General features: G+C 39.2%; 1 protein-coding gene across 2 annotated transcripts in view; it reads right to left on the reverse strand.

Moving 5' to 3' along the window:
• Nucleotides 1-3,181: 3,181 nt before the first annotated feature.
• Nucleotides 3,182-12,884, reverse strand: part of CCNT1 (cyclin T1) — a 34,916-nt gene continuing 25,213 nt past the window's right edge. Inside the window, exon 9 of one of the 2 annotated variants that reach the window (XM_043561756.1) lies at nucleotides 3,182-9,234. In XM_043561756.1, the coding sequence (XP_043417691.1) occupies nucleotides 7,828-9,234 (1,407 nt within the window). In that variant the 3' untranslated portion in view covers nucleotides 3,182-7,827. The remainder of the gene's footprint in view (nucleotides 9,235-12,884) is intronic. The other variant, XR_006294411.1, reaches the window with a different exon arrangement.

Below are 12,884 nucleotides of genomic sequence, written 5' to 3' on the forward strand. Positions count from 1 at the left end.
AAGAAGATATTTGTTATAAACACTCTATAACTCCAAACTAACTGGAGGAAACCACATTACAGAAAATATGGGAATCAGAATCTGCAACCAAGGACACCTGACTGGCTCAGTCAGTAGAGCATGCAACTCTTGAACTTGGCATTGTAAATTCAAGCCCCACGTTGGGTAGAGAGATTACTTAAAAATAAAACCTAAAAAAAAAAAAAAAAATCTGTAACCAAATGTGGTAATATCATAAAGGGATATTAAAACTCTACTATACTGAACAATGAAAAGAGGCTTTAGGAACTAGATAAGGATACAGCAGACTTTAATCAGGTCTACCATAGGTCTTAGTTGAAATAAAACCCTCCTGCTAAATCCAAGAAAGGCAAAAAAGTTGCTATGTAGAGCCACTTCCTTCTAAGTGAGTAAGAGGGCAGATATTATTGAAGGGTCAAGATGTTAGCAAACTTTTTGTGCTGTTTAACAAAGTAGATGGCTGTTTGTAATCCACTGAACAATCTGCTAGGTGTTAAATAGGTTAAAGTGGACCTGAGGGTCTTTGTAAAGAAAAATTGACAAAGATGAATTTTTTTAATTTTTTTTATTTAAGTAACCTCATTTGGGGCTCAAACTCATGAACCCAAGGTCAAGAGTCGCATGCTTTCCTGACTGAACCAGGAGGCCCCACAAAATCAGGTGCCCCACAAAAATGAATTCTTGAGAGTTTTTCAGAATTTGGAGTTTTGGGGACCAATCCTAGAGAAAGGTATGTGTGTGAGACAGAGACAGAATGAATATGAATGAATGCCAAACTCCTCCTCTTTCTATAGTCATCCTCATCTCAGTATGACAACTCCATTCTTCCAGTTGGTCAGGCCAAGCACTGGGAATCATCCTTGACTTCTCTTCCAACCTTACAGCAGATCCTATGGCTCCATCTTCAAGATACGTAATTTCTCACTACCTAGTCCGCGCCACTCTCATCTGTTACCTTAATTATTGTGAAAGCCCCTTTAGCTTTGACTCATGCAATCCATCTTAAATACAGCAGTCCAAATGAACACTTTAAAACCTAAGCCAGATCTTGTCACTTGTCAGCTCAAAGCGTTTCGATGGTGCATTTCACTGTCTATATAATGGCTTACAAGGCTTTATAGTATCTAGCTTTCCATTGCCTCTCTAACCACATATTCTACTACTCTCTATTCCTCACTTATGTCCATATTAGCTACACTGGCCTCCTTGCTATTTCTCAAACATGCCAGTGTATTCTCACTTCAGAACCTTTGCACTTGTTTCCCGGAATGATCCTGTAAAGTTCTTACCCCAACTATTCTCATGGCTTGCTCTCACCTCTTCCAGATCTTTGCTGAACTGTAATTTCATGAGGCCTTCCTTCCTAGCCATCTTATTTCCAATTTCAAGAGCCTTACCTACACACACACAAAACATCTCTATCCCTCCTTCTCCCCTTTACATTCTCCAAAGTCCTTGTCATCTAACATACGAAGTTCTACTTACTTATTTGTTTCCCCTACAACTACAATCTGTAAGTTCTGTGAGGGAAGAATGTTTGTGGTTTACCGCCATATCCCCATCAGTAAGCGGTACACAGCACTTGATAGGTAGTATTTTCTTTTTTTTTTTTTTAATGTTTTATTTATTTTTGAAGGAGAGAGAGAGAGAGACAGCATGAGCAGGGGAGGAGCAGAGAGAGAGACACAGAATTGGAAGCAGGCTCCAGGCTCTAAGCTGTCAGCACAGAGCCCAATGCGGGGCTCGAACCCACAAACTGTGAGATCATGACCCGAGCCGAAGTCAGACGCTTAACCGACTGAGCCACCCAGGCACCCCTGATAGGTACTATTTTCTAATGAAGGAATAAATGTAAGGTAGAAAAGTGCCTGAAACTACTCTTCAGAAAAGGTTGATCTAGTATTCAATTTTAACTTGCTTTTATCGCTGTGGCTTTTTGATTACCTGTTGGTTTTGTGTTATGTGAAATGAAGAAAAGGTGCAAAAAGGTAGCACACATAGGACAGGTGACATAAACCACGAGTTCAGAAATAGGCCCCAGAGCTACAGATTGCAGTGAACACATGCCTCTTATACAGTAAATGCAATCCACAGAAGGGGCTTCAAACTTTCCTCAGAACAATGAAGGATAGAGATCAAGCCATTCTTATTCAGCTATCAAGTGTCATGGAAACCATCATCACATAAACATTAGAAGATGAAGCCTAATTCTATCAATTTGTTTAACAAGCCCTATGAATGGGGATCCAGTTGCACACCACCTTTATATTGATTTATACCTCATCTATTCCCAAGGATGACAGTTGATAGTAACTCTAACAAAGAGAAATCACTAAACTTATGATTTTGTAGTATCATCCATCCTTACATTATTTCTCTTCTCTTCCATTCAAACCAGACCAGAATTCTTAAAATGTCAGCAATTCCCACAAAAGTTTTAGGAGAGGTACAGCAAACAAAAATCCTAAGTTGTCTTATTTTAGAAAATGGAAGGATGACCAGAACTCAAGTGATTTTTTTTTTCAGAAGTGTACATCATTCTGTTAAATTGATCTTTTTTCCTTGTAGAGTTTACTTATTTTTGAGAGAGAGAGAGAGAGAGAGAGAGAGAGTGTGAGTAAGTGGGGGAAGGGCAGAGAGAGGGTCCCAAACAGGCTCTCCACTGTCAGTGTGGAGCCCAAGTCGGGGCTTGAACTCCCAAACCGTGAGATCATGACCTGAGCCAAAATCAAGAGTCCGATGTTTAACAGCCTGAGCCACCCAGGAGGCCCCGCCTTTTAGTTTTTAAACTATAGCTTCCACTAACTTTGTTATAATTTGGGAGTATTTTAGCATAAAATCCTTTCCCTTTAAATGTGTAATTTACATATGTGTGGTTTTACATGTCCCAGAAAGAATATTCACGATCAATTTTTCCAAGCACCACCAAAAATACTTTATTGAGTGAGGGTTTTTTCCCCCTCTGACTACATCATACTACCATACTACCGGGTTCACTGTGACCACCAGATCTTAGGTCCTTCCAATGGACTCAATTCACACAGGATCCTGTGTAGTCAGAAAGTACATACTACTACCAAAACTAAAAACTGTAATCATAACAATAAGTTGACAGTTAAAGACTAATTTGAAGACTTAGGACACATAAACAACAATCAGATAAGTGTTTTATCATTAACATTTATTGATGGGATGGATAAATACATATTGAGAAACATACTTGACAGCAAGATATCAAACTGATAGCCAGACTATAAAATGTATACAACATCCTTTTTTAAATTTTTTAAAAATGTTTTGAATTTTTTTACAAAGAGCCCTTACTGTAATGGTCACTTACATCCTATCAATCACATAACAACAGTAGAGATCCCAGGGGTAGCATCCAGAACTGAGGTGCCCCAAGGAGGACAGAGGCAACAGCAGAATATATGCTGAGAAAGGACTCTTAAGAGCAATACAAAGAAAACAGACAAAAATATTACCACAAAATTGTACCTGAGTGACACAGATTGGTAAAGTATTTTACTTTTTTTTTCTTCTTTGCTCTTTGGTCTGATAAGAAAACGGACAGTTTCAGGTGTGTGGAACAGGATAAGGAAAGGTCAGTTTCAAATCCAGAAACCTAGGTTAACACTAAGTTAGGCTGCCGCATTCTTTTCTTTGGGTGCTTAACCCAGACAGCACTTCCATCTTACAACGATTTCCAATGTGATCAACCACTAATCAGTTCCGCAGCATTCGACTGAAGAGTTCCTGATAACCTGATGGAGACATACTTGCTCTGGCTTCAATTAGCATGCTGTCAAGCATCCCTCTCCACGCTTAACGTGGCAACGGAAAACCCAAGTCTTTCTCTTCTTTGAATTCAACCATAAATATGCACTCACAAAGGGGAAGAGCAGACACTGCTTTTTAGTAAACATTCATTTTCTTTCCCTCCCTTTTCCAATGCCAAGTTCATATTAAAAACTTTAGAAACATTAAAATGGAAGGGTCTCCCACTTAGAAAATAATTCTCACTCCAGGCCACTCTATCAGGTAGGATTGCAGTACCATGCTTGTTTCAAACTCACACCCACAGAGGAATAAAACGACAAAATAAAACTTGATATTCTGATAGAACATGAACATTTCTTAAACCATCAGGAGCAAAACTCAGTTAAAAGCTGGGTGTTAAAAAGCAGCAACATGGGAAATCTGGGGAGGTATTGAAGTCACTGAAAGCTTAGTGGGACTGCGGAGGGCTTATTTCTCACCATGTGAGGGGTTGCATAGACTGCTTAAATTCTCCTAAACCCAAGAGAATAACATTTGTATCCAACTTCAAGATGTTCTAGAATATCCCTTTTCCTACCATTAGTATCAAAAGAACTTACCAACAAAGAATAATCCTTTTAAAGAAGTGACTTGTTCCCAAGTTCCCACAGTCCCTGTGTTTCTGTGGGAAACACAAAATCCTACCATACTGGGATAAGATCCCTCTAATTGCCTTTGTCCAGAAGCATAGTATGAGGGGTATACATTTTCAATACGGGGAATTAGGTAGCAAAAGTTTAAGGAAATCAAGCACTGATGTTACCATGATTTTATTTCTATACCCTAATCCATTGCTGTTTCCAACTGGAGATTTTAATTTTTTTTTCTATCAACCTTGGTGAAGCCAATAATACATAACTATGACAAAGGATATATTGAATCAAAATACTAAAATCGTTTAAAAAAAAAAAAAAGAAGAAACTGAGAGTCTCAGATACTGAAACACATTGATTCATGAGTGAGAAACTTAGATTAAGTCCTACGTATTTTCTAAACCCAAAAAGCATAACTGATATTGCAGAAGACCAATTTAGCTTTAAATTAATGCTTCACTTCAGTCAACAGCAACACAGGTATCTGATTAAAAGCCCTAAGGACATTCCACAGGTGTTTGTTTTTGCCAACATGAGAGTCAAGCAAGGTTTTAGTAATGAGATTTATAGAACTTGAAGCTCCGGGCCTGCTTAACCACCACTTATCCTTTTCATAGTCTAGGTTAAAAGGAGAAAAAAAAACCCATGTTTAACTAGACTAACTTTGGATGTATAAATCCCATTCTCACCCTTTGAAGGTGTGAGCATAGAGAAAACACAGAGTTTAGAAACCACACTACCCTTTGAAGCCTAAGTCTATGTTAATTTGAACAATATGCATGCTAGCTGACAGGCACATCTGCTAACCCAAATCCAGCAGCTTCATGCAGAGCACATAGGACATTCATGACATATGGACAGATCTAAAAGCAAACACTGTAGGTATCTTAAAACAGTATCAGGAGGCAGTAATATAGAAGTCTTTAAACTGACCTATATCAGCAATGATCTACTAGTGCAAACGCCAGACTACACAGCAGAAAGCAGCCCTCAGGCTCTAAAAAGCACTTTTTCTAGTTTACTCCTGACAAAAGGTCTAAGGAACTAACTACAGACTGCCATGGAGAACGGCTCGGAGGCCAAACGGATATGTATGCCTCTGTGGTGAAGGGAGTGCATATGATTAGAAAATATGTGGCATTTGATGAGAAAAACTGAACACTGTAAAAGGTATTTTCATAATCAAATCAGTGATCAATTCCACCAAGACACAAATCCAAACTAAATAAACTTTTGGGAAGGTCAGGAAGGAGAGCAGACTCCACCAAACAAAATCTAAACAAATAGCCTAGATTTAGTAAGCACATCATAAATCTACCAATTACATAGCACAACACAGAAAATATCAAGGAGAAAGAGGAAAATGCCATCTGTAAAAACGAAGTAACATTCCAAGTCAAAAAGTATTACTGGTTTATAGATCAGCAGAGAGCTCATTTTACACAGCAATGGCAGGCACTCTAGACAGTTCAAATATGCAGAGATACAGGACACTAATTCACCTTAAAGTTTACTGTACAAATTCCTTCCTACATTAGGTCAGTGCATCAACAATTCCAATTGCCTCGGTTTTCTCCCCAATCTGTTCCTGGCAAGCAGCAGCACATGTACAACTCCTGTCTCCCTATGACTTCCAATGAAAAATATTCAATTTCTCTATAAAGAATATTTGGTAAAGGAAGCTGCGTTAAAAACAAGAAGACAAATTCAAATTGCATCATCTTTTCCATAGCAAGAAATACCATGAAGACCAAAGACTATCACATCAAATAATCTGTGGCTTGGTGGCATTTTCAGTTGCACAACTTGGCTTAGAATGCTTTCCAGCCCCTTGAAAAATTTTTTTCCTCAGCAAAAGTGCTGAGTGCTAGGATCCTGAATACCACTTATCCTGAAATCTGGGATAGTCAAACACCCATAAGAATAGGACTCCTAATCCATTTTTTTTTTTAATTCTTAGAAACCTGAAAAACCTCTGCCTAGAAGCTAAAGCCACCAAAGATGAACGATCTGTACCTGTGGGCTAGGCTTGCTCACCCTCATGACACCAGTACTGTTAAATTCACAAGCTCTAATCTCTGAAGTCATATAGGTTTGCAAAAATTAAGGATGCAGCTGTTTCCCTTTAGATATACAGATAAAAAGCAAGTCTTACATTCATAATGTAATTTAAAACACAATATCCTAAAAATACCCAATCACAATTTCATTGTTTTCAGTATCCTCTAGCTCCATGGCTTCTCCCAGAACTATTTTCATATATGGTCTGGGCTTTCATAGGCAGGATATACAGCACATCCCCCTTCCCTTCAGAGACCCTGAGACTGCTCTCACTTGAACACTTTCCCAAAGCCCAACTTGAAAAAAAGACACACCCAATTCTGTAGGGCAGAAGCCAGCCTTGCTCTCCAATCCTTCTTCCGCAACCCCACCTTTGTTCTGCATCAAAAGGAAAAAGGGGGTAAAAGTTTTTATAATGGAGTCCAGAGTCAGGCCACCGGCTACACTTGCCCAAACTAGAATTTAGAAGGCTACCAGTCAATTACAACATAAAGAAATGGGAAAATACCATGTTAAACACATGCCTCTTCCTTCCTTTATGTTCTAAAGGCCACACCGTGTTCTCTCTAGTAGACTGTTGGGAAGTGAAAATGGTGAGGGACAGGGAGGGAAAGATAAAACATGATTTTTAAACACACATACTTAAAAACGCACATACCCACACTTACATACACACTTAAAGGTCTCAACACTTCAAGTGGCCGGAGCCTATCAGAACTCAAGGCCAAAGCCTACCCTCCCATCCCCCCTACACCCCCCCCACCCTCCAATCCCACCCCCCAGGAGTCATTGCTATGTATCTCATACACACAGCAAAATCCCTATCCCCTCCCCAATGATATAAAAAAAACTAAACAGATAACTTACTTTCTTTAAATTATTTTTAAAAGTCTCTTAAAAGATTTTGACGTTTAAATACTTCCTCTCTTCTGATAATATTAAACACCAAAAGGATCCACAACTGTTTGATAAAACCAACCCTCCATATTTCAGTCCTGGCAAGAAGAGGGAAGACATCAACTCTAATCGATCTAATTAGGAGGTGGAGAGGCCAAGAACAGAGAAAGTACTCTTAATCCTTCACAGCTTAACACATTCTCACCTCTCTAATACCAGTAAAAACTATAATAAAATAGTTAAATTTCTGAGGCAGTAGATATAACAACCAAGCCCCTCTACCACCCTCCCACCTGCATGTCAATATTCATTTATTCCCTAGTCCAAGAAGGGTGACGTATTTCATGAGGGAAGTAATTTCCTTAGTCCAGAATCAGTAGTTAAAAAAAAAAAAAGTTGTTTTTATGGAAGTTTTTTTTTCTCCTCTTCTTTTTCTTTACTTAGGAAGGGGTGGAAGTGGTGGAGGAGGTTCTGATGGTAAAGGTGGGAGCCGGGGTTTGTCTGTATTGCCAGACCTGGAGGACATTCCACCACCCCGTGGATTCAGATATTCACCATAAGAATGAACAAATTCAAATGCAGGGGGCTGAGTGGGCTGCACACCTTGGGCACTGAGAAGGGAGTGAAGCATATTCACAGTATCTTGATAGTCTATTGTCTGGGTTGTGTTGTGACCATTGGCCCCAGTGGGCCCTTTGTCCAGTTTCATATGAGGAACTCGAGTTTTACAGCTAGGCTGTGTAAAGGGAAGGCCACTTGTGTCTGAGCTATGCCCAGGCAACTGGGCCATTGTAGGAAGAGGAGGGAAGGGGAAATTTATGGAAGAGGATTTAGTACTCTTGGCAATCTTGGCTGGATGATCAAACACTGCCCCTCCAGTCTCTTCAGAGGGGCCCCTTTTACGAGTAGAACTGGAAGAGGAGAAAGAACTAGACAAGCTATAGGGTTTGTGTGCTAAGGTGCTTGTCTGGCTACTATGTTTTGGATCACCTGGACGTTTGTTCCCAGTACCAGCTGGAAGCTGTGAGTGAGAGTGCTTGTGTGAGTGGTGATTATGATGATGATGATGATTAGATGGGTGGGTCTTGTGCTTTTCTTTGTGCTCTCGGCTCTTTGTGACACTGTCCTCTACAGAATTGTGCTTGTCAGCTGCAGCATGGACTTTAATGCGCATTTTTATCTCCTCTGGTTTTGAAGAGGCAGCTTTATCTCCACTTGCCACTGGGATTCTCATTTTGAGAGCTGCTTTGTCAGCTTTTTCCAGAAAAGGCCGCTCAGGGTTTTCTGAGCCCTCTACAGGCATTTTCAGAATGACCGAAGAATGGCTATCATGGTGTGACAGGAGATTCTGGGCAGCATATGCATACTGTGACTTCACATTGGCCTCCATGTTCTCTAATTGCCTCTTTTGGGCAGCCAACTCTTCTGCATGCTTTGCACGGTATTCTTTCAGAGACACTTTAGCTGATGGCACACTCTTACTATTTTGCTTCTGGGAAATAAATGTATTCGAACCATCCTGTTGCAAAGAATGATCAACTCCTATAAGTGCTAAATTCTCACTAGTCCGATGACCCTGAGCAGGTTCCAGTTTAAAAGGGGGTTGGGAGGACAGCCAACGTTCGCCCTGCAACATCTCCACATTGCTTAAGTTGCTGGATGACTCTTCAGTGGCTGGAAGGGAAGGCACTGAACTTGTGGTAGAAGAAGTTGACATGCTCATTAAACCTGCGATAGTTGTGTCTGAAGAGCTCTGGGAAATCATATTGAGAATTGTCTGCTCCGAAGTGTTTTCATCTGTTCCTCGATCATCTGCTTTTGTTTTCTTGGCAGCCTGGCATGCCTAGAATGAAGCAGATGACATCTCTTCACTTCAGGAAATTTACAAAATGGAAAACAAAAACAAATAAGCACAACCTAAAATAAGAAGACTGTGCTTGCTGCAACACTGGAAGTTTCAGATACTGCACAGGCAGTTGGCTACTCTGAGATCAATAATTATAACCACTAGAAGTCAGATTTTAAAAACTTTCAATCAAGAGTCATACAAACAGATCTCAAAGAGATCTCTTTACTCCCATGTTCACTGCAGCACTATTCACAACTGCCAAGATAGGGAAGCAGCCCAAGTGTCCATCCATCGATAGGTGAATGGATAAGCAAAATGTGGTACTTACATACAATGAAATTATGCTTAGGCATAAAAAAAAAAAAAAAAAAAGGAGGATTCTGGGAAAATGTCAAGAGTAGAAAGCACCAGGAATCTGTCTCCCCACCTAGAAAACAATTGGACTGGCAGAATCTGTCTGATGTAACTATTCTGGAGTCCGTTGAAGGCTTGCAACTTTTGGGGCAAGCCTTGGACAGTAAATTGAGGTTAACTTATATCAGTTTCATCTCTCAGCACATCAGCAACTACCCATCTCCTACCCCAGCCACAATGAAGGCAGTTGTGCACCTGCTCCTGGAATAGCCTGCACACACTTTGGGGAAGCCAGTACCAGCAAAAGACTATCCTACAAATATCAAGCTCTGTGCTTTGACCCCTGATTGCAGCTTCTGACCACAGAGGTACAGACCAAGAGGCAGGCAGCCACTGTTGTTGTGCCTCCCTCCACTGTTGCAAGCTCCTCCCCCTCTGGCTAAAGTAACTTCCAGGGGATCTGAAGCACCTGCATCCTTTATCCTCTTCATTTTTTGCTTTATTCCCCTTTGGGGAGCCAGACATTAAAGATCAGGACATTAGAAAACTTGGACCACACATTCCCAGGGAAAGGATCAGAAAAGAAGTGAGAATACCTTAAGTTTACACCTCAGGCTGATCATCAGTGACACCATACAAAATCAAATCCACTCCACATCCAAAAACAATAACAAAAACAGAAAACCCTGGGAATCTGATTCTAGAGTTACCACATTATTAGATTCAAATGGCCAGCATTCAACAAAAAAATCACAAAGCATTTAAAGAAACAGGAAAGTATGGCCCATAAGGAAAAAAAATAAATCAACAAAAAATGCCCCTGGAAAAGACCTGATGGCAGATCTACTACACAAAGACTTTAAAATAACTCCCTTAGGGGAGTCTGGGTGGCTCAGTTGGTTGAGCTCCCGACTCTTAATTTCAGCTCAGGTCATGATCTCACGGTTCATGAGTTTGAGCCCCATGAAGGGGGCTCACTCTCTCTCTCTCAAAATAAGTAACATTGTAAAAAATTCAAAAAAAAAAAGTCTATAACTGTGCCTTTGTTTCCTCCAAGATTTAAGAGACTTAATACATTTTAAGGGAAAAAACACAATTATTAGTGTAAAAGCTAGTTATTACTGTAACTTTGGTTTGTAATTCAAATCTTAATTTCTATATAAATTAAGAGCCTAATGCATCTAAAAGGATTATTAGTTTATGTTCTGGGGGCATGCAATGTTTAAAGATACAACTTTGTGACAGCCAACAATCAAAAGATGTGGGGACACAGCTAAAAGGAGGAGTTTTGTATGTATGTTACTGAAGTTAAACCAATATAAATTCAAATTAGTATAACTTTATGATGTTAAATGTAATCCTCATGAGAACCACAAAGAAAATAGCCATAAAATACACACAAAAGGAAATGACAAAAGAATTTAAAATTTTCACTATGGAAAAATCACCTAAAAGAAGACAGTAATGTAAGAAATGAGGGACAAAAAACTATAAGGCATATAGAAAACAAATAGCATAAGCATAATGATATCATTTATAATTACTTTTAAGTGTAAATAGATTCAATTTTTGTCAAAATGCATAAAAGCATATGTCCAACTATATATACGCTCTCTACAAGCAACTGAGATCCTAAGACCCAAACTTGAAAATAGGAGGAGGGAAAAAAATACACCATGCAAACAGTACCCAAGAGACAGCAAGGGTGGCTAGTGGTATACTTTTTTTTTTTTTTAGGTTCTAACTTTAAGTTTATTTATTTATTTAGAGAAAGAGAGAGAGAGACTGCATGGGTGTGTGAGTGGGGGAGGAGCAAACAGAGAATCCCAAGCAGGCTCCATACTACCAGCTTGGAGCCCAACACAGAGCTCGAACTCACAAACCGTGATATCATGACCTGAGCCAGAAATGAGAGTAGGACACTTAACTAACTGAGCTACCCAGGCACCCCACAAGGGTGGCTACACTAATATAAAACAAATACACTTTAAAACCAAAAAAGTTTTCAAAAAAAAAATAAAAAAGGTTTCAAGAGAAAAGAGCATATATTAATAATAGGCTCAATACAACAACTATAACTATTATAAATATTTACACACCCAATAAAAGACCATCAAAATACAGGAAGCAAAACCTACAGAATTGAAGGAAGAAATAAGACAGTTTTATACTAATAGGTGCAGACTTCAATACGTACCCACAACAATGGACAGAACAAGCCAACAAAAGATAAACAGAGAACTTAAAAAATAAACCAACTAGCTCTAACAGACATATATGAACAAACACTCTACCCAACAACACTATAAACATTCTTCTCAAGTACACATAGGGCAATTACCAGGATAGACCATATGTGAGGCCACAAATTAAGTCTCAATAGATTTTTAAAAGACAGATACCATACAAATTAACTTTTTTGACCACAACAGGATAAAGTTAGAAATCAGTAACAAAAGGAAAACTGGAAAATTCACAAAATTGTGGAAATTAAACAGCACTTTTTAAAAATATTTATTTATTTATTTATTTATTTATTTATTTATTTATTTATTTATTTATTTAAGAGAGAAAAAGAGAGCTCAAGCAGGGGAGGGGCAAAGAGAGAGGGAAACAGAGAATCCCAAGCAGGCTCCGCCCTGCCAACACGTAGCCCAATGGGGGGCTCAAACCCACAAACCGTGAGATCATGACCTGAGCCAAAACCCAGAGTCAGATGCTTAACTGCCTGTGCCACCCAGGCGCCTCTAAACAGCACTTTTAAACAACCAATGGATCAAAGAAGAAATCAAAGGGGAAACTGGAAAATACTTAGGGATGAATGAAAACAAAAACACAACTATCAAAAGTTATGGGATGGGGGCACCTGGGTGGCTCAGTTGGTTAAGCGTCTGACTTAAGATCATGATCTCATGGCTCGTGAATTCAGGCCCCACACTGGGCTCCATGCCTACCGCTCGGAGGCTGGAGCCTACTTTCGATTCTGTGTCTCCCTCTCTCTGCCCCTCCCCTAATCGCACTCTGTCTCTCCCTCTCAAAAATAAAATAAAACATTAAAAAAATAATTTTTAAATTTATGGGATGTAGCAAAAGCAGTGCTAAAGGAGAAATTTATAGCTATGAGCACTGACATTTAAAAAACAATAAAGATCTCAAATTAACAACTAACCTTATAACTTGAGCAACTAGAAAAAAGAACAAACTAAAGCCAAAGCAAGAAGAAAGGAAATACCAAAGATTAGAGCAGAGATAAACAAAACAGAAAACACAATAGAGAAAAATTAATAAAA

This window comes from Prionailurus bengalensis, chromosome B4 (assembly GCF_016509475.1).
Source record: "Prionailurus bengalensis isolate Pbe53 chromosome B4, Fcat_Pben_1.1_paternal_pri, whole genome shotgun sequence".
Taxonomy (NCBI): Eukaryota; Metazoa; Chordata; class Mammalia; order Carnivora; family Felidae; genus Prionailurus; species Prionailurus bengalensis.